The sequence below is a fragment of the Diabrotica virgifera genome, chromosome 8 (assembly GCF_917563875.1).
Source record: "Diabrotica virgifera virgifera chromosome 8, PGI_DIABVI_V3a".
Lineage (NCBI taxonomy): Eukaryota > Metazoa > Arthropoda > Insecta > Coleoptera > Chrysomelidae > Diabrotica > Diabrotica virgifera.
The window spans coordinates 69,231,338-69,254,279 of NC_065450.1; the positions used below are offsets into that span (position 1 = coordinate 69,231,338).

General features: G+C 33.6%; 1 protein-coding gene across 7 annotated transcripts in view; it reads right to left on the reverse strand.

Annotated features, from left to right (window-relative positions):
- The window catches only part of LOC126889443 (putative fatty acyl-CoA reductase CG5065), a 268,588-nt gene that overhangs the window by 183,703 nt on the left and 61,943 nt on the right, over nt 1-22,942 (reverse strand). For 5 of the 7 annotated variants that reach the window (XM_050657757.1, XM_050657753.1, XM_050657756.1 and 2 more), the window contains one exon: nt 19,170-19,436. In XM_050657757.1, the coding sequence (XP_050513714.1) occupies nt 19,170-19,436 (267 nt within the window). Of the gene's footprint in view, nt 1-1,864; nt 2,046-14,652; nt 15,218-19,169; nt 19,437-22,942 lie in introns of those variants that run through there. The other 2 variants (XM_050657752.1, XM_050657754.1) reach the window with 2 other exon arrangements.

Here is a 22,942-nt window from a genome sequence, read left to right on the forward strand (position 1 = left end):
CTTATGAAAGTATATCTTATTTTTTAAGGTCAATTCAATAATGTCATCAGATATAGGGCATTTCGTAAGAAAAAATATAACTTTGATATACCACTCTTTTTTGGAGCACCCTGTATAATTCATATTATTTTTAGATTGTAGTATTAAAGGCCATGCATATTTATGTAAGGAAATTTTTTTAAAATATCAAGTGGTTTTTCGTACAGAGACCGAGGCGAATAAGATGAACCACCCTGTATGTATAGTGATGAGCGTGCTAATAACCGGCAAAATAGCACAAAAGATGGAAAATGTATTAAGTAGTGAGATAAAATGAAATGAAACTAGTCGAGCTGGGAGATTTAGCGATATTAACCTATAAATTTACATTATACTGATTGTTTCCCACCTTTAGACGTATTGGATGACTATGGCAACTACCACTATCAAAGTGACAGTTTTAGTTGACCTACTTCTCTGACACATCTAAAGGTGGGAAACAATCAATATAATGTAAATTTATACGTAGGTTAATATCGCTAAATCTCCCAGCTCGGCTAGGTTCATTTCTTTTTATCTCACAACTTAATACGTTTTCCATCTTTTGCGCTATTTTGCCGGTTATTAGCGCGCTCATCACTGTATAAATATATGCAAATATGCGCATAAGCGGATGATGTTACCATAATAAGCCGCAACAAAAGGGTATTAAGCGAAAATACTGAATGAATGAATGAAATTATAACACTAGCAGAAGAATAACAAGGTTTTATGCCAGGAAGATCATGCAGCAACGATACATTGGCAGACTACTAACAACAATGTATGTAATTGAATCATCCTCATTGTTCACCCGAATTGAATGGTGTATTTCCGCCTTAAAGTTGCTATGATTTATGTGTGTCAAGCTTTTATATCGGTTGACTATTTTAAATGTAGTTCCGATACACTGTATTAACTGCGTATGCTCCGTTTTATTTGGCTTATTCTGTGGAGTTCATTTTTGCCAAATCATTGTCAACACATAATTTGATAAGACGGGAAAATTTCAATTATCTCGCTCTGCTACCTTTTGCCGAATGTCATCTAAGAAGTTTTGCCCTGTCTCTATCTACTGCGCTTCTTTGGATCTAGGAATTCCAAATAGACTCAGTTGTATACAGTCCGTACAATATAGATACCGTTGCACGTCATCCGCGTCATAGCACGTGACGTCACATGATAACAAGACGAAATATTTAAGTGCTAGGTTTGTTTCTTTTTAGAATCGTTTAGCCGAGTACACTGGAATTACAGCCACTAGACATATTTTATTACATAAGCGTAGAAATAATATTGGAAGATTTCTATTAATGTAAATTTAAAGAAACATAACCTAATTTGCTTCATTTAATTTGTAGAAGTGGAATATAAAGCGTTTTTATAAAGTACACTTGTTCGAATTACACTCTAACTGAATTCGAACACAGGATACATTTTGGCATAAATCGGTAACATGTATTTGACAGTAGCGGTATTGACACTTCAGATTTGTTTTTATTCTTTACGATAAGTATTTGTTTTATTATATTGATTGTTTTAATTTTAATTTTTATTATATTTTTATTGTATTATTGTTTTTGTTTTATTTTTATTATATCTACTTTAACGCAAGATTATAACTTATAACTTAATTCTTGTTTTCTATTTCTAATGTTTTTATTTATTTACATTGAATATTGTTGTTTTGTTGTATAATCCACTTCTGCAATAATTATGTGATACATTTGATTTAAAATGAATTCAAGAATTGTTTGTAATTAGGCAACAATGTCAACTTAGATCTCTGACGTAGATAATCACGTGCAACGGTATATATATTGTACAGACTGTAGATATATACTGGTTGACCTTTACATATTATTTATTGTATATAATACACATTCTATATTGTTTCTATACCCAAATTTTTAAAATAACAAATAGCTTTAGCAGAAGCTAAATTAAAAAAGTTCAGTTTGTACATAAAAATCCACAAAAATAGACAGAAGACTATCGTTTTAAATATCATTTCTGGCAGCCAGTACCTACAAACAATAATCAAAATGTTATTAAGATAAAGCAAATATTACAAAGAGCACAAAAAAGAGAGGAGTTAGACAGGGATGTATTAGGTCTCCATTACTATTCAATGTATGTAGTCAATCCGTTTTTGAAGAAGCATTAATATCTAAAAGTGAAGGAATAAATTCAGATGACACAGTGATTGTGACAAGCTCTGCTGAATAACTCCAACTATCACTAACAAGACAAGCATTTTCTATGAAAAATATGGATTAGAAATGAATATAAAACAAACTAATAGTCGAAGCAACGAAGCACTGAACCTCCGAAAAAAAAGGACAAAACGGATCTTAATAAATCTTTTTGCATTCGATTCGTGAATGCGCCAGGAAAGTTTGTGACCCCCTAGTGATGAGATAATATTGAAAAACTGCATACAAAAAATTTATTCTTAAAGTGCATCTCAAAAAGACAATAAAAAATTCAGAACTCGTTAATTATCGGCGGAAATGAGTAAAATGTTACTCGGGGGTTTTTGGGGTCGCTGAAAACGAATATGATGTCGTAAGTGATCTCCGGAGTACCTGAAGCCCAGGGTACCTACTGTTTACCTCGTCTTGTGGAGTTTTTGGCAAAAAATTTATTAAAAAATTAGTCAAAAATCATTACTTGGGGGTTTTGGGGGTCACTAACGACGAATATGACATCGGAAGTGATCTCAGGAATATCTGATGCCCAGGGTGCCTACTGCTTATCTCGTCTTCTGGAAGTTTTCGGTAAATTCATTAAAAAATTAGTCAAAAATCATTATTTGGGGGTTTTTGGCTCGCTGACGACGAATATAACATCGGAAGTGATCTACAGAGTACCTGCTACACAGGGTACCTACTGTTTACCTCGTCTTCAAGAGTTTTCGGCAAATTCATTAAAAAATTAGTCAAAATTCATTACTCGGGGGTTTTTGGGGTCTCTGGCGACGAATATGACATTGGAAGTGACCTCCGGAGTACCTGGTGCCCAGAGTACCTACTCCTTACCTCGCCTTCTGAAGTTTTCGGCAAATTCATTAAAAAATTAGTCAAAAATCATTACTAAGGGAGCTTTTGGGGTCGCTGACGACGAATATGATATCGGAATTGATCTCCGGAGTACCTGGTGCCCAGGGTACCTACTGTTTATCTCGTGACTAATGATTTTTGACTAATTTTTTAATAAATATGCCGAAAACTCATTAGTCACGAGGTATACAGTAGGTGCCCTGGGCACCAGGTACTACTTAGATCACTTTCGATCTCATATTCATCGTCAGCGACCCAAAAACACCCCGAGTGCCCGAGTAATGATTTTTGACTATTTTTTTAACTAATTTACTGAAAACTTCCAGAAGACGAGGCAAACAGTAGGTTCCCTGGGTAGCAGGTGTACCCAGGTACCAGGTACCAGGTACCCTGGGTACCAGGTTCACCCTGGCGTACGACACAGGTGCCAGACAAGAGATATGGAGATGTGTCAGGGAGAAATGGGTTCCCGCTACATATGAGGAAGCGTCTAAAGGGGAAATGACACGACGAGGTTGAAGCGCGTGTTAATGCGAGCTTCAAGTGTTTAAAAATTTAGACTTCGGCAAAGAGAGATATAATATATAATAGTAAAAAAGAAAGAGAACGCAGTTACCACCCTACTAGACGGTAAAATTAGTAATATTTACTTTGTGATAAAATGGGTCAAAGCATATGTCCCGAAGAATAAAAACAACCAAAAAAGTTACACCCCCAGTGGTGGCGGTAAAAATATTAGTAGGTTGGTTAATTCAGTACATTCCTCATTAATAACCCGGCTAAAACTTAACCATGGCCTTTTTCCAGAGCATCTACATAGGATTGGAATCTATGAAACTCCCTTCTGTTCGTGTAACCATGAGTCCATCGGGTATCTGAACCATGTATTCTTTGATTGTTTTAATCATAGGGATCAGACTCGAAACTTATATTTAGGTTTAATTAACCTTAACATTAGCCTTCCAGTTAGCATCAGCAATCTTTTATCTTATTCTGACAAATCTATATTTAATATCTTAATCAAGTTTATAAATGATTCTAAGGTAAAAATTTAAACATATTTATAACAAGATTCTGTGGCAAAAAGACTCTTTGTCTAATGCCATCTCCTTCTCTCCACACACTCCTCCACACAGGTTGGTTAATTCACACAATGATAAAGATTAAAACAAAACGTAGTTGACCATAAAATTACCACGACACTGATCGTACTCTCGGTTGGCCAGTTGACAGATCTTGAACCGTCTCTTTTCACAGGACGATAAATTTTAGCATTTGGTATGATCTTAAGGGTCATAAATACCAAATTTTGACAGAAATTTCTCTATTTCACGTTGCGTTTAATCTTTTTTACGTTGGGTTGAATCCCGTCTTCAGTTTTTATCTTCTCTGTTACATTTTTCTATTTCACTCAGAATGTAGCGCCAGTTTTCTGCTTAAAATTTTCCAGTGTTTGCATCAAGGCTATTCACCGCTAGTCAGTGAAGAGCCTTGTAGTGATGTTGAAAAAGTAACTATTCGTTAGTAAATAAAGTACTCGTTACTTAGGAATACCGAAAGTAACGATTACTATACGAAGAGACAAATCGTTACTTTGATTACTCTGATTACTTTGTACCAATCTTCGGGACGGGATCCGTATTTTACGAGTGTTATCGAATATCGTTATCGGTTTGAAACGTTTTAAGGGTGTGAGGGTGAGGAGAAGATAGAAGATGAAACAGAGGAAGTTATAATGGTATACGTAATATATACCGTATAAATATATAATATACGGTATATATCACTAACAAAGATCGAATGCGATAACCCTATATTTTTATCTAGATCTATATCTATACCTATACAAAATACCTACCTACTGAGAAATACGATTCTCGATATGATTACCGGTACTCAAATACAAAAGTAACAAAAGTAATCATAGTAATCAAAGTAACGAATACTGTAATAAATGATTACTTTATACAAAAGTAACGATTTGTAACGAATACTCGAAAGTAACTACAGTGCTAGTCAAAAGTCCGTACCCCCCCTCATATCTTTTGAATAGTTATATCTATAATAGTGAAATTTGGAGGAAGGAAAAAAACGGACGTAAGCTTCTTAACTGGTCATGACAGGTGACGTAATTATGACAAATTACTTTACAGCGCCACTGTGACAGATAATTTTAAATGGGACCTTATGGCAAGTGATACCTCGTTTGAAAGGTATTGAAAATACCTATTCAGTCATACTAATTTTGTTTGAGTTTAAGCTAATTTTGATTAATAAATGAAATAAATATAAAATTGTAGTTTCGAATTTAATTAATAAAAATTCAAAATTCCGTGTATGATTGCTTGTCAAAAATGTTGACGTTGACGTAAAAACTACTAGAGAATTGAAAAACGTCAACTTTTTTGACAAAAAAACCATAGCTAACCATAGCATTAAATGCGAAACTACAATATTATATTTATTTAATTTATTCACCAAAAGCAAAATCAACTAAAACCCAAAAAATTAGTATGCCTGAATAGGTATTTTGAATACCTTTCAAACGAGGTATCACTTGCCATAAGGTCCCATTTAAAATTATCGGTCACAGTGGCTCTGTAACGTCATCTGTCACTATTACGTCACCTGTCATGACTAGTCCTGTCAAACTTATGTCCGTTTATTTCCTCCCTCCAAATTTCACTATTATAGGTATAACCGTTCAAGAGATACGAGGGTGGAGGGGGTACGGACTTTTGACTAGCACTGTATAATCAACATCACTAGAGCCTTGATGCAAACGGACGGAGTAGGTTCCTTGGTCAATGCTCTGTCCCGATGATCTCGTGTTAGTAGACGAGAGCAAAGAAATGTTGGAGAGGGGCTATTGAGGTATTTAAGGTTAACAGGTTGAAAGCTGAATATACTCCATTTTCAACCCGTTCCTCCGAACCACCTATTATGTGGATGGGAGGAATAAAATTGCTTGGAGAAAAACTATGACGAGTAGGAGAATTTAAATACAGTAGAGTAGTAACGAGAACTGAAATTGCGGACTAATTACCTCGTTATAAGCGGATCTCGTTATATCAGACAAGAACAATATTGTGCGTACATATGAATATATAGTTTTCTAAAACATTAACTTCCTATAGTGAAGCCATTCGGAGCAATATAAGATGCTAAATATTGTTTCCTCGACAATAAGGCTTCGCCATCATAAATTGTCAATATTTTTACAATATTCAATATCGGTCGATAGATAAACAGAACAGGAAGAGGCTTATTATAGGCGGTGGATTTTATTACAGCACTATCCTCGATAACCACACAGATGTTGGGGATTTCTCTCAGTTGGAGTTTTTATTTATAGCCATTACAGCGCTGAAAACAGGTAAATATTCATATTCTACGATTTCATTTGTCCTCGTTATAAGCAAATATGCTTCGTTATAGAGGTGTTACTGTTCAATAGGAATTTCATGGGACATCTAGTGTACCTCGTTATAAGCGAAACCTCGTAATAACCGTGTTCGTTATAGAGAGGGTCTACTGTACCTTGACGATGTAATAAAACGGGACAATAGATGGAGAAGAACTAGCCACAATGCTGACTCAACTAGCACACGCATCGGAGAAGATAGGATTAAAAATGAACATGAGTAAAACCAAAATCATGACAAATACAAACGACAGAATGAATGTAAATATAAATAATGTCAATATTGAAGTTGTTGACGAATATATATATACCTGGGTCAAATAATTAAAGCTAATAAAGAGAACCAAACAACTGAAGTACAGAGAAGAATTCGATTGGCGTGGGCAGCATTTGGAAATTTAAGGTGGATACTAAAAAGTACAAAGATACAACAGTACCTAAAAACCCGTGTATTTGACCAGTGCATCCGTCCTGTTCTGACGTATGGCTCAGAAACATGGACATTAACAAAGGCCAACATAAACAAAATTGAAATAACTCAGAGAAAAATGGAAAGCTCCATGTTGGGAATAAAACTACAAGACAGAAAATCAAACAAATGGATAAGAGAGAAAACAAAAGTAAAAAATGTAACTGAACATATAACAGGGTTAAAATGGAGATTTGCGGGCCACAATGCGAGAAAGGAAGATAAAAGATGGAATGCTGAAATACAAAACTGGAGACCGTGGACAGGAAAAAGAGGAAGAGGAAGACCTCAGATGCGATGGAAGGACGACATTGTAAAAGCTGCAGGAATAAACTGGAAAAACGCAGCCAAGGACAGACGAAAATGGAAAGATTTGGGGAAGGCCTATGTCCAAAATTGGATAGAAATGGGCTAAAAGAAGAAGAAGAAGAAGATCGAGAAAATGGCCCCAGGACACAGACTGGTTGATTTAACTGGAAGCGATGAGCGGGTACTCTGTGATCTAAAAATCGGGGAAGGACCGAAAGAAAAGATATACAAGAATATGGTGAGACTTGCGTTGGTATACGGCGGCGGTGAACAGTGACCTATAAAGAAGATTTAGGAAAAGAAGATGGAGGTAACTGAAACGAAAATGTTACGGTGGATGCTGGGTAAGAAGAAGGACATAATCAGGAACGACTTGATTAGGCAATGAGTAGAGATGACTACAGTCTCAAAAATATTCAAGAACAAAGATTGCAATGGTTTGATTATTAGAAATAGCAGACAATAAAAGGTACAAATAATAGTAAACAAACTATTTATTTTAACCGAAAACCCGTAATTTAATAATATACAAAAAAATTAAGACATGTGTTTCTACTACGAGATATTCTTACAGACTAAATATCGAACGCAGAACTAACATACAGTTCTGGCATTCACATCCCTGGTAACATGATACTTTATGCAATTTTAGGTAAGAGTGTATCGCCCTAATGCATTCGGAGAAATGCCCGCCCACGAAGAAAGACTTCATGTGTCCATTGTAACACTAATAAAAATAGGCAATAATTTATAGTTGAATATTTCAACATTGGTCACGTTAGGCGTAGAAATAAAAACTATGTGGAACTAAGGATAGAGCTGTTATAAGTTGATGGAAGGACTGTATGGAAGTAAAGAAGACACTTCTTCTTCTTCTACTTCTGGTAGCACTACAACCCGGGTTGGGTCTTGGCTGACTGCACAACTCGCTTCCATCTCGAACGGACGTCCATGATAGTTGGGTCAGTGGGTAGTCCCATTGTTCTTAAATCTGACCATATATTATCTCTTCATCGCATTCGTGGGCGTCCTAAGAGCCTTCTTCCTGTGGGGGCTTCCTCCCAAATCAGTTTGGTAAGGCAGTTATTAGGGTCTATGGACATGGCCAGCCCATCTTAAGCAAGAAACCCATTATGAACAGCCAGCACGGCACAGCCCGGCACAGCCCCTCACGGCACAGGACAGTCCAAATTCATTTGTATAGTTTTAAATGCAACGTAACCCATTACGAGCAGCCAGCCCGGCCCGGCACAGGCCAGCACGCAAACGGAACGGCCGAAATTCTCCGAGTAGAATAAAATCCGTTGGAGTCGAACGGCAAGTCGGCGCTAGTGTGTCATAATTGTTATAAAATATTATATTGTTGATTTTTTAATTGAAAGCGCGTTGTTTCTTTTGAAATAATATGGACGAACTTTTAATTGAGAGTGTCAGAGAATACCCATTTTTGTATGATGCATCGGACCCAGGTTATCACGATAGCAAGAAAAAGGACAATGCATGGGTACAAATATCCGAACATTTTGATGAATGGACAGGTACGTACATTATCTTTTAACCATGAATTCGTTTTTTTAACATGATGCATATTCATTAAAATTGTGTAGTTTATGTCTTTTAAAAACTTTTATTTTACGATAGTTTTTAAAATATATCATAGATGACATGATGCGTTTCTAAAATAAAATTAAAACAATACATAACATTTTTCTCCTATATAGAGATGGGCTAAATTATGGAATAAATTCATTTTCTCTAACATGGACGGCTTTGGAGAAAAATACCGAAACACGTCGATTTTTATTTTTAAATTACAATTTTTTGGCATATATTTCATACTAGTGACGTTATCCATCTGAGCGTGATGACGTAATCTATGATTATTTTAAATGGGAATATGGGTCGTGTGGCATCTCATTTGTGGCCAAAAAATACTTTTTTAATTAAATTAATTGACGAAAAAAGAAGAATGTATGCAATTTATTTAACTCAAAATACTTTCTAATTTATGTCAGAAAATAGAAAAAAATGTTTATTTGGCAAAAAACATTGCTTTTCGCTTAAATTAAATGTTCAAACTGTCAAGAGGTAGGTGGGAGGCTGTTTGTGATTTAATTTAAGTGAAACGAAATGTTTATTTGTGAAATAAACATTTTTTTCTATTTACTGACAGCAGTACAATGTATTTTGAGTTAAATAAATTACATACATTTTTATTTTTGCGTCAATTAATGTAATTTAAAAATTATTGTTTTGGCCACCCTGTATAAATAATGATATTATTGTTTATATTACTGAATAGAGGATTGAACACCCTTTCAAATGAGATGCCACACAACCCCTATTCCCATTTAAAAAAATCATCGATTACATCATTAAGCTCAGATGAATGACGTCTCTAGTATGAAATACAGTGGAACCTCGATTATCCGTCAGGGCACCGGACCAAGGGTATGACGGATAATCGAGAAGACGGTTAACAGAACATTAAAAAAATAAAAATCATACTGTTATGGTGACACACAGATATTAACTAATAATTTGTGTGATGTACATTTTTATTTTCGGCTTGCGATTCTAAAAATAGAACTCTAAAAGTATGGTATCATTTATCATTACCTATTTAAATTGAAATTTAATCAGAGCCCTGAATAAGAACAAAAATTATTTACATAAAAAAATGCGGTGATGGCATAACTGCACGTGTACATTTCAATGAATTTCGTTTGGCTTATCGCAATGCTCAAACAAAATGAATTGATGACTCAATTTTTACTTGTGTATACAATATAACTTAATGGACCCTGACGGTTAACAGAGGTGACGGATAATCGAGGTTCCACTGTATATGCCAAAAAATTGTAATTTAAAAGTAAAAATCGACCTGTTTTGGTATTTTCTTCCAAAGCCGTCCATTTTAGAGAAAATGAATTTATTCGATAATTTAGCCCCTCTCTGTATATATTTTATTAATAAAAATACATTATCATTTATGGCAAATGATCATTTTTCCGGTGCCGTGCCGCGCTGGCCGTTACAAATGGGTTTTTGGACGGGCCGGCCTGTGCTGTGCCGTGCCGGGCTGTGCCGTGCTGGCCGTTCATAATGGGTTTCTTGCTTTAGACGCTGAGATTTAATTTCTTGGACTACGTCGCTCGCCCTTTACATCTGCTTGACCTTAGCATTTGTTCTCATTCGGTATTGGTAGGTATTAGAGTCGTGATAAGGTCCAAAGATTCTTCTGAGGATTTTTCTCTTAAAACATCTAAGTTTTCTTTCAATTACTTTGGTCAGAGTCCACGTCTCACACCCATAAATGAGCACCGGTCTAGTCACTGTTTTATATATTCTAATCTTTGATGCTCGTGTTAGGCTCTTAGATTTAATAGTATTGTGGAGGCTATACATACATCTGTTTGCTGCCTGAATTCTCCCTTTAATCTCTTCCGTGATATCGTTATCTGGAATGATTGTTGTTCCGAGGTATTTAAAACTCTCCACTCTTTCAAGGTTATATGGGTCTATCGTAATATTTTACCCTATTCTATCTCGTCCCTTTTGTCTGTTAATGCATATGTATTTAGTTTTATCTTCATTTACCCTTAAACCAGTTTTATTTGCCTCCACCTCCAATTTATTGAAAGTCTCCTTCACATTGGTGACTGTGTTTCCCACAATGCCAATATCATCCGCGTATGCTAGTAGTAATTTTGGTTCATTTACTGTCAGTAATTCTGTTCTAATTTGTGCTGTTCTTACTACTTTCTCCAGAATTATATTAAAAAGGAGAGGTGACAGCACATCTCCTTCCGAACGATTCTGAGAGTTTGTTACCTATCCGTACTCTGGATCTACAGCCATTTACGCAGGGCCGCGCCAAGGCTTTCAAGCGCCCCGGGGTAAGAAATTTTAGGCGCCCCTTTCCTCCTTCATTTATAAGTAGTTTTTTGCAACTTAATGAATCGGTATACCATATTCGCTGCGTGCTTGACTATAGTGGGGGTACCTTGAAACGATGCCAATGTGAGTAGTGGCTAAATATGGCAATATTGGAGCTATCTTTGTAATGTCATTGTCATTGTTTGTATAAAAAGTTTTGTCAAAGATGGTATATAACTGTTACCTATTTATTATATGCTTAACGTCAAATTGTGAGATCCAAAAATGTCAGATGAAAGCGCTAGGTGTCGCGTCAGTCATGCACAAAGCGAAAACCTGCAAACTATTTGTTTCAGTGGCGGCTCGCGACCTCAGTATGCGGGTAGGCTACACATATACTTCGGGTAGGCGACAAAAATATCCTACAATTTGTAATACATTTTGAGCCGTCTTGCAATACTAAATGTAATCTATGAGCGCAACAATGTGTAAAAATTGCTTTTGGAGCATCTACTTTAATTTTTGATTGTAATCCGTTTAAAGAGTTTACACTTGTTCCATCGTAAAATTGAACAATTTATTTATTTTTGTAATCATATGGCTCAAGCACGTTTGAAATTAAACTATATAGAGCGTCTGCAGATCTATTCTCGCTAACATAAAAAAACCCTAAAAATCTTTCTGTTACCTGACCAACTTTTTTAACAAAACGGATTGTTAAAATACACTGTGATTTTTCGGTTATATCAGTAGTATCGTCCGCTAGTATAGAAAAAAATTGACTTTCATTAATTTCTGTTGAAATTTCATTTTTTACGTAATCGGCAAGGCAATCTATTAAATCATTTTGTATTGTTTTTGACAAACCCGTGAACACCCCTTCTATTTTTTAACATAATCCTGGATTTCCTGATCGCGTTTAACTACTACATTAAAAATTTCTTTAAAATTACCCATGTTTGAAGAATTATGGCTCTCATCACGACCGCGAAATGCAGGTTCTTGTTTTACTAACAGAATTGTAACATCAATTTCTTCAACTTCTTCAATCTTTTTCAACTTCTTCATTATATATCTTATTAGATAGAGAAATTTGTCCAGCTAAAGCACTGTCAATAGTTTGTTTATTTTTTTCTAACCGTTTTCAACCTAAGCAATTGTTTAAATGTTCTTTCGAAGATTCATGTTTTTTTACACTAGCTGATAAATTTTTCAAATCTGAATATCCCTGACTCACCCAAACATTTTGCTTCAAATTTGAGAGCAACATTCCGCTTAGCCATTTATGATTTTCATACCATATTGTTTTAAACGATCTCGAAAATGGTCGATTGTCTTTTGTCTTATCTGTGGATAAAATCGTTAAATTTGGTAAAGGCCGGCCCATTGAAATAATTTCTGACCTTTCTTGATTTTGGCGCCTTGAATAAGGCGTATCGATCAAACTGCATATTACATCGTTTAAAATATTCATATTCGATGACTAAAGTTTTTCCACCAATAAAACTAACACACCTACGTTTCAACAACGTCAAATATTACTTATTTTATTTTTGTATCAAATAATAATTTACTCTTCGAATAAATTGATAAGTTAACAATTAACCTCGCTTTAAATTTTTAATTATCTATAAATTCTAATAACACTTCTATCTATATCTATAAAATATAATGGACGACTGACAAATAACTATTCACAGATTTATTTGTCGTTAGTGAATTATTACTAAATTAATATAAAATTAAAATGCCCTTCAATAGACCGATCTCAAATTTACCTGTTTATTATTCAGTTTTCCAAATTTAATTTGTCCTACCTAGTTTTATTCAATACTTAACCTACTAATAACAGCCAAAATCAAAAAACAAAATTATTTAAAACAGTTTCACAAGACACAAGAGAAGCAACTGATAAAATTTTGGAGGTCCGGCTATAAGACTCTGTGCCTATGCGCCCTTTCAAAATCGTAGAATACGCGAGACCTGCAGCAGGCCTGCTCGCGTAAACAGAGAGAGATCGCAGGTCAATTCGGTGTTGGCGTCGTTCTATTTCAGGCTACGTTTTCAATTGCCTGACCCAGGAAGAATATAGAATCTTATACAGTACTACTGATACTACAAGGAGCGTACAATAATTATAACTACGGAGAAAATTTTTTGGATATTTTTACAAATAATTTGGATAATTTTTGCTATTTTATTGTAGGTATTGTGTCAAAATTTATAAATTACAATTTTGAAATAAGTAATTTATATTAATAATTTATATTATTGTACTACATTTGAAGAGGGTAGGCGGCGCCTACCTTGCCTACCCCGACGGGCCGCCCCTGATTTGTTTCATCATCATTCTCTTTGCTTTGATCTCCATGTGGGCTCAGTTTCCCTAATTACATTTCTCCATAAGTTTCTGTATTGGATCATATCGATATTAATCCCCTTTACCGACATATCCTGCCTAAGCGTCTCACCTCAGGTCTTCTCTGGTGTTTCTCTCTTACTCCTTCCAGGAACCTGCAGTTCAAGAATTCTTCCTATTGGGTGACTTGTCTCGACGTTGAACATGATCAAACCATCTTAACCTATACTTTCTCATTTTGGCACCTATTGGTGTCACCCCTAGACTTCCCCTAATCCCTAATATACTCATTCCCAATCTTATCCTTCTTTGTCACTCCAGTCATCCATCTAAGCATTCTCATTTCCGCCAAATGCATTCGTCGTTCTTCTTTCTTTTTAACTGTCCAACATTCAGTTCCGTACGTCATAGCTGGCCTTATACGCTGCGAGCTCGTACGTAGAGGTAATATTTAGAAATTCGCGAGCGCCAGTAGTGGCAAGTCTGTAAACCTTTACCGGAAATTTGACATAAATGTCAAAGTGATTAATTTAAAATTAAAATTAAAAACATTAATTATAAAAAATATTAGTTGGTCAAAGCTGTGGTATATATTTTTACCTTAAATATACTTACGTTTTAAATACTGAATTTAAGTTTTTTTAATGTTCCGTAATATGTAATTATAATTAAATCTAAAAATCTTAGCGCCATCTACACGATAATTGTGAAAGTACCCGAAGTAAGAAATTCATATTTTATCAATAGAACGTCAAAATGATTAGCAAAATCTTAAAAAAATCGATTACAATTTAATTACTTTTTTGCGTTGTAAATGTTAAGCGATAACAATTAAATAATAAATTTAAAAATTACCGGTGAAAGTTGAATTAGTAATCCGCTAGGAGCGCCACCAGCGAAGCTCAGAGCGTATAGCTGTTTTATAGAATTTTCTGTCACGCAAAAAACCACTCGCTTAATTCCACTTCATCCATCATCCATTCGACTCTAATTCCACTACATGCATCTCCATCTATCTCCCCATTACTCTGTAATACCGATCGTAGGTATTTAAAACTATTACTTTTCAAAAAGTTTTAAACCTAACAATAAAACACTGAAAACGTTTGTTTTCTATACTTCCACAAAATTTATTATAACTAAGTGACTACAGCTGTTTCGGCGGAGTGCCTTTCTCAAGTGATCACTTTAGATAAAATGAACTTCCATCAAGTAACGGTCGAATCCATCAAGTTTTAAACCCTTTTCCTCAAGAGCTTGTCTCCACTGTTCCAGTTTTTGTTCTAATGTCCAGTTGCACCAACAAATAAACGATTGATTTTTTTATTTAGATTGCCCGTTTATTTTAAAATTTAATAATTGTCAAAAAACTGTCAATTAAGAACAGAAACGTTAACGATTCTCCCGAAAAATATTAAATTTTTTGCCATCAAATTTAATAACACACTTTTCTTTCCTTTCGAATGTTAAAATTTAATATTTTTGGGAGAATCTTTAAAATTTCTGTTTATAATTTGACAGTTTTTTGACAATTATATTTTAAAATAAACGGGCAATCCAAATCAATCATTTAGGTGTTGGTGCAACTGGACATTAAGTTGCTTTTACTATTTCATACTAGCACTACACCAACAGCATACATTACACTAAGAACCATGGAATTTTACCCTGTAACTTCGCTGTTATCTGATCCAAAACTAAAAAGAATAAGTAAAGACTAAGTACTGAGTCTTGGTACACGTGCAATCCTACTTTCATATGAAATCTATCAGTCTCTTCCACACCTGCCTTAACACTAGTTGTTGCTCCCTCATACATACCCCTCACAATATTTACATATTCATCCGGAACTCCTTTGTTATTGAGTACCCACCACAGAATCTTTCGAGGAATTCTATCATCACAGCTTTCACAAGATCTACCATATAAGCGTTTGTGTCTTTATTCCTGTATTTTTCCATCAGCTGCCTTATAATGAAAATTGCATCTGTTGTTGATCTGCCTTGCACAAACCCAAACTGATTATCGCATATTTCGGTTTCTACACGTATGAGTCTATCAATTATTACTCTCCCCCATATTTTCATGGTGTGACTAAGTAGTTTTATAGTCCTGTAGTTTGTACATTGTTGCATATCTCCCTTGTTTTTGCAAACATGTACTAATATACTGTTTCTCCATTCGTCTGGCATTTGTCCAACTTCTCTAATTCTATTAAATAAACCTGCTAGCCACTTTATTCCTGTCTCTCGTAATGCTCTCCACAATTCCCCAAAAATATCATCTTTTCCAACTGCTTTTCCTTTCTTTATTCTTGAAGTGCGTGAATCACTTCTTCGTTATTTACAAAAAACAACGATTACAGTATCAGAGAACAAACATATAGTTCAGATTAATGAGATAAATAAAGTTTCGTACACTTATGGGATCAAAGTAATACTAGTTGCTATTTTTATTTACCTACGATTGGTAAGTTTTCAATTTTACAATAAAATATTGCTAAATTTCTGGTTTGATTTGACAAGTGGGTAAAATCCTTCTTACGTAACGCGATTTTTGACCCCCCCTCCCTCCTATGTAACGCACCGTAATGAGGCGTTCAAGTATTACGTAACGCAATTTTTAAAGAGTTACGTTACGTTACGTTGAACGGCCTTAGTCATTAGGGAGTTTTTGTGCACACAAATACGTAAACGTAACGCATCTTTTTGACATGTACGCTTGCGCATTGATGGTTGAACTCCCGTATCTCGATACGTATTACCTAAACTAACGCTCTGATACGTACGTGAGAACGCATCCCTATCGAGACGAAAGTCACCGAATGCACACGAGGATCTTGCCCGATTACCTACCAAATGAACATTTCATCAGCGTACTACCCGTTTATAAACATTTTAAGGTTATAGTGGTTATTGGTTTAGTCTATTTGAGTAAAATTATTCTGTGTTTGTAATTGGAAATTGGAACTTCATATAGTCCTGTCGCCAGGGGGGGTACAACGGCCTCCTTAATTCAGATGGACTTACCCAAGTTTTTTTTATATATTTTGACCCGTAGAATACGAATTTTTTGGGTAACAGTTGATCCGGATGTCGATAAGATTGTTATAGAGAAAGAACTTGAGGAATTACATAACAGCGATTTCTCGCAAAACAAAACATATTTTTGTATTTTTTGGGTCATTTTAAGCAAAAAATATTCCTAATATTTCCCGTGCCTAATACATGCGTTTTAACGCATGCTACGTAGAAATTGCCTCGCTTGCACTTGTAGCTACTCTACCTACTCGTTAGATCTTAAATGAGAAATCATTGAAAACATCACTCACGCACTAGGTGTTTATAGCTTTGTTTACCAATAAAATAATAAATTTTTAGCAATGAAAATAATCAAAACCGATATAATTTGCCTTAAACTTTCAAATGCGGTAAGCAGAATTGCTACTTTATTTTTTAATCAAAAGTTATTCGGGTTCAAAAATTGCAATTTTTCGATTTTTTGAAAGTTCAACCGTGGTTATCTCGAAAACTATGCATCCTACGAAAAAACTTGTCAGAGCATTTTTTTGCCTAGAATGACACAAAAAATACAAAAATATGTTTTGTTTTGCGAGAAATCGCTGTTATGTAATTCCTCAAGTTCTTTGTCTATAACAATCTTATCGACATCCGGATCAACTGTTACCCAAAAAATTCGTATTCTACGGGTCAAAATAAATAAAAAAAACTTGGGTAAGTCCATCTGAATTAAGGAGGCCGTTGTACCCCCCTGGCGACAGGACTAATAATAGATTTAAAATTTTATTGTTTTTAAGTTGTCTATTAATAAAACAAAACAAACAAATCTTGTATTAATTTAAGAAATACAGTGATCATCACAATTGATAACTAGATAAACAAATGACCTAGTTTCAGTAAAATTTTCAAATAAATATTACCAAACTATTTACATTATACTGGAATTCTGATGTAGGTACAATAATTTACAACTACAAAGTAGGTATAAACAAAAATAAAAAAAAATTAACCTAATAGGTCTGGATCCCGCGTATGAAAAAAAAGTTGATTAATAGCAAGCTGAAAATTTGTTAATAGCTTAAGGGTGTCTAGTCGGATAAACTTTGATATATGGGAACACTGGAGCAGGGGAAGTTTTAATTGTGGAACAGGTTAAAAGTTTGGAACGGTCAGACCACGAAAACGGCACATTTATTTTGTCCGACAGAACAGACTTAAACTCTCCGAGCAGAGATTAAACTCTCATGCAAAAATCAGTTTATCACCAAATGGGCGTTTTAATGAGTGGAACATGTAGAATATGTCAAATGACAGGAATTATGACAGGTGATAAATAGCAGTCTGATTTTTGCATGAGAGTTTAATCTCTGTTAGGAGAGTTTAAGTCTATTCTGTCGGACAAAATAAATGTGCCGTTTTCGTGGTGTGACCGTTCCAAATTTTTAACCTGTTCCACAATTAAAACTGCCCCTGTTTCAGTATTCCGATATATCAAAGTTTATCCGACTAGACACCCTTAAGTTATTAACAAATTTTCAGCTTGCTATTAATCAACTTTTTTTTCATACGCGGGATCCAGACCTATAAGGAAAAATAATATTTTTATATTTAAATAGAAGCAATTAAAACCGTACAATTTCATCATTCATTTATGTTTTTTTACATTTGTATATTAATTGTATATTGTGTGAACATTGTTTTATTTTTTTAATGTCAACGGAATTTAAAAATGACTTTACGATTTGCTTTACGTTACGTTAAGGCAGTTACAAAAACTACCTATTTTAACATTCATCCTCTACGACACGTTAGTTGCTTTACATATACGGAGATGCGTTACGTTACGTAGCAACAAAAACTCCCTAATGTCATTACTTTTGATTATTGTTTTTGGTAATAAAAAAAAATTCTGGTAATTTCAGTATTGTCAAAAAAAATTTGTTCGGCACCTACCGGCGCCTTTTCAATGCGGCGCCGGAGGGCGCCTCACCTCTTCGCCCTTATGGACGGCGCGGCCCTGCATTTACGCATATCTTAACAAGCTTAACATATTTTAAATTTTAAAACTCAACGGTCTGAGGCTCACCGAAATACCATTGAGAATACCATAAAGTCGATTAGACCTGCACTTAAAACTATTCGTGACTATTTTTAGATGAATAGTGCTGGCATTTCTCATCTGAGAATGAGAAATGGGAGCACTTTTATAAAAATTATATGTTCAAAAAAAAGTAATAATTTATCTTTTGTTTATTAGTTTTTGTTTAGTTGTTATTATTTGTTCATTAGAATTGTTTATTAGAATTGTTTACAATTTGTAGTTTTCATAATTAGTAGTAGATTAGGGCTATTGTTAATTAGTCAAATAGAAAAAATTCTTAAAGTAATAATATTGTAATAAACTACTGTAATCCCATCAGGAAACGACCTGAATTAGTCACAAGAGGCCAGGTCAATTGTATAGTACTATAAATAAATAAAAATCTTAACAAGCTGGATAAGTTTTTAAAGAAGACACGCTGGACAGGAATGAATACGAAGAAGAGTAAGAACTAGGGACCTCCGAAAAGGGAAAATCTAAGAAAAAAAGAAGACATTCAACCCTGTATACGTAAAAATATTAACTTACTTCATCAGTTGCCTTTTAGCCTTTGCTCCAGTAATAACAGATTTGCTTTTTAACAGATATGCTTCCATACCAAGCTTACCCGATCGCATATATGCGTCTCTTTCTTCGACAGTCCAAGGTAGATATTTGTACGAAAATGCAGAATCTTCTTCTTTTAAATTTTTTTGCAAGTTTAAAAATTTATCATTTTTAAGAGAATACGTGTTTGTCATGAAAGGAAGGAGTACAATGGCGGCTATATAAATCCTTCTTTGTATACGAACTAACCTATAAATAAAATTGAATAAAGTTTTTATTTTGTTTTACAAATAACTATATCTATATCATTTTAAACACAAAAATTTTGTAATAAGTTTTCTAGTACCTTATTTGACGGTTTTTGCTGTAAATTTTAAAGAACCGTTTGCATTGAGATGAAATTTGGCATACGCATAGCCAACATGTCAAAGAAAAAAAGTGATATTGTGGCGATGAGTGCTTTTGCTCTGGAGGTGAGTTTCACCCCTTCTCGGGGGTGAAAAAATATATGTCCAAAATAAGTTCGGAATTCGATAAACTGACTAATTCTAAGCAACTTTTACTCTATACACTTTTTTCACTAAGTCAATATTTTTCGAGTTATTTTCGAGTGAATATGTTCATTTTTTAACAAAACAAAAACGTTTTTAGATCATTTTTCGCAAATAATTCAAAAAGTAAGTATTTTATCGAAAAACTATTAAAAAATATAGCTTGCGAAAAAGTGAAAAATACTAATTTAAATATGAGTTTTTAAGCCTCGAAAATGCGTATTTTCGCATTTTTCAGATTTTAAATCGCCTATAACTCCAAAACTATCAATTTCTGAGAAAAATTACAAGATACCTTTCTTGTTCAGAATCACCGACAAAACTCAAAAATATATGTTCCGGAGCAAAAAAACGTGATCTTTTGTATGTGTTAAAAAAATTGTTTAAACAATTTTTGCCCAAAAATTCCGCCCGGCACCCTTCAGATTTGTTTAAAGGGGATATTTTTGAATAGGAATCCACAAAGAAACCGAATCAGAAATTTTTCCAGACGGGAGCGGTCTCACCACATGGACTAATATTGTGTTTATATGATCTGTAAGTTTCATTGAATCAACGTGCTTATTTTTGAAAAAAATTGGTTTTAAAGTAAAATTTTTAATTAAAAAAAGTGCTTTTTTTTTTCAAAATAACTTAAAAATTATTAGTAATACCAAAAATCTCAAAGAGTAATGAAATTTACGTTTTGCTATCCTGGATATTTTAGATTTTTTGATTTCCTGTTCAACAAAAATTGGTTATGCTATGGCTGTTCAAAGTTTCCATACACTCGGGATTAGTGACTCGTTCAAGCCATTTTAACTACAGCCTTTTCAAAAATAAGCACTTTGGACCGATGAAACTTACATATCGTATAAAGATTAAATAAGCAAAGTAACTTGTGAAGCGGTAACGATTAATTTTATTTATGATGCTAATTAGGGGGTGCTTTTCGCGATTTTTTTTACCAAAAAATAAAAGGGACCAACATTATTTTGAGCGTAACTCACTTCCTTTTAATGTTAAAAGTTTTTTTTTAAAAAACAAAAATAAACCTTTTTTTAAACACTTTAAAAAGTTGTAATGAGTGTTCTCCAAAGAGTGTTCCGTTTTTTGGATATTTCTCGATGAAATATTCGATTTGAAATTTGACGAATAAGAACCTACTTTTCATTAGCTACAACTTTGCTTCTATATATTATTATGTACCTATCACTTTATCAATCAAAGATAGAGTAAAAATTTTAATTTTTTAATTATAACGCGGACACATGAATTTGATACACCCTGTATACTGATTTGTAACTATTTAGTAGAAGGTAGCTTTTACGCAATGGGTTTATCCTTAATGAGTTTTTCTCTGAAGACTTAAAGACATTTGTAAATAAAGTGAAGTGAAAATACAATTTATTTAGGATTATAATTTAAAAAGATTGTTTGTTACGTGAAAGGTAAAATCCACAGGTAGCTGTAATTATTAGTTTTTAGAAAAATAAAGGTAGAGAGATTTGGAATTTTAAGTTTGTTTGTTTAAGCACAAGAATATTTGTATAATTTCCGAAAAGTGATTAGTTTGAATAGAAGTATTGTTTGAAAGAATGCCTGGGTTTTTCGAATGAAAAAGAGGAATGTGGAAAGAGAAATATTTCTGATTGGCTTGGCAATTTGAAAGGGAAAAGAGAAGTTTGAATGTTGGGACAGTTTGGAAAAGAAAGAGGATTGTGTGGCCGGCATCCGAGAAGGGCAGTCGAAAGTTTTCGCGGATAGTTCAGAAGCAAGTACTAGTGGTTGTTTGATAGTGGAGAGTAGCTGAAAAGTGGAACAAGAGACAAATCAAATTGAGAAGAAAAACCTCTTTGATTCTGTAAAGTCCAAGAGAGTAAGTTACAAGAACTATAGTTATTAAAATTATTTGTGACACCAAGTAAAAAAGATACTTGGGTCTCCGGATATTATTATTGAGAGAAACAGAGGAGAGAGTTTTGGAGTTTATTGAACGAGTACTGGTCAAAAGAGGCCTGGGTTGTGTTTTGGAGAAATAGTTGCTGGTATTCTGCTGGATTGATGCAGAGAACGGAGAGGGCTTTGATTGGTAGCCTAACATAATCAACAAGGAAGAGCTGTTTGGGTCAAGAGGAGACATCATTGTGTGTGAATCAAAAAGGTCAGTCAATAACTTATGTGATAGATGTTCTTTATAATCAGAAGTTAAAAATTTTGCGTAAAAGCATATGAATTAAGATTCCAACATTTCAAAAATTTAATAGGAAGTATAAATATTTTTGCAAATACCTAAATTTGTTTGTTTAGCTTATTATTTTATTAATGGTATCAGGAACAAAGCGATAAATATTTGTTTGAATTAGATTAATTATATGGTAAAAGTTTCATTTGGACAATTATGCCCACATGATTTAATTGATAGATTTTCAGAGCATTGCTTTTGATAATAAAGGTATTTGTATGTGCTTATTTATGATTTTTCTATTTATTTCCTTTTCCTATTTTATCCCGATAAGGATCAACTAAGAGATACTGAAGCCACGAGAAAGGATAAGTATAACCTAAGATAATTTAGTTAATTTTTTTATGACAAAAAGTCACCCTGAGATTTCTTCTTAATTTTTTTTGTATGATTTGCGTCAATTCAATAATTAATTAAATAAATACTAATTAATATATAATTACACTTTTATAAAAAAGAACTTTTTTATAATAAAACCTTTTTATTATTTATAGGAAAGAATATAAAATAATTTAACGATAAACGATTTAACGATAACATGCTTAAAATTCCAAAAATTATACTCTAATAAAAATGTACTTTTTATAATATCACGGTTTTGTTATTGTACATATATGTAGGACACAACATGTTTGGAAAGAATAATTAACTTATAAAATATGAATTGTTAGTAGGTGTATTAACTGTTATTTATGATTATGATTCCAAAAATTACACGTAGTATTTTTTATAATACCACGGTTGTTTAAAATGGTATATATAATTTTAAGGTATATATATATATATATATATATATATATATATATATATATATATATATATATATATATATATATATATATATATATATATATATAGGTATATAAACTTTTAATTAGTTATTAAAACAATTATAAAAAGTTACGCAACAGCCGGGTTTCAACTGGAGACCTCTCGATCTGCAGTCTAATGCCACTGAGGCACCATAAATTTGTAGATAT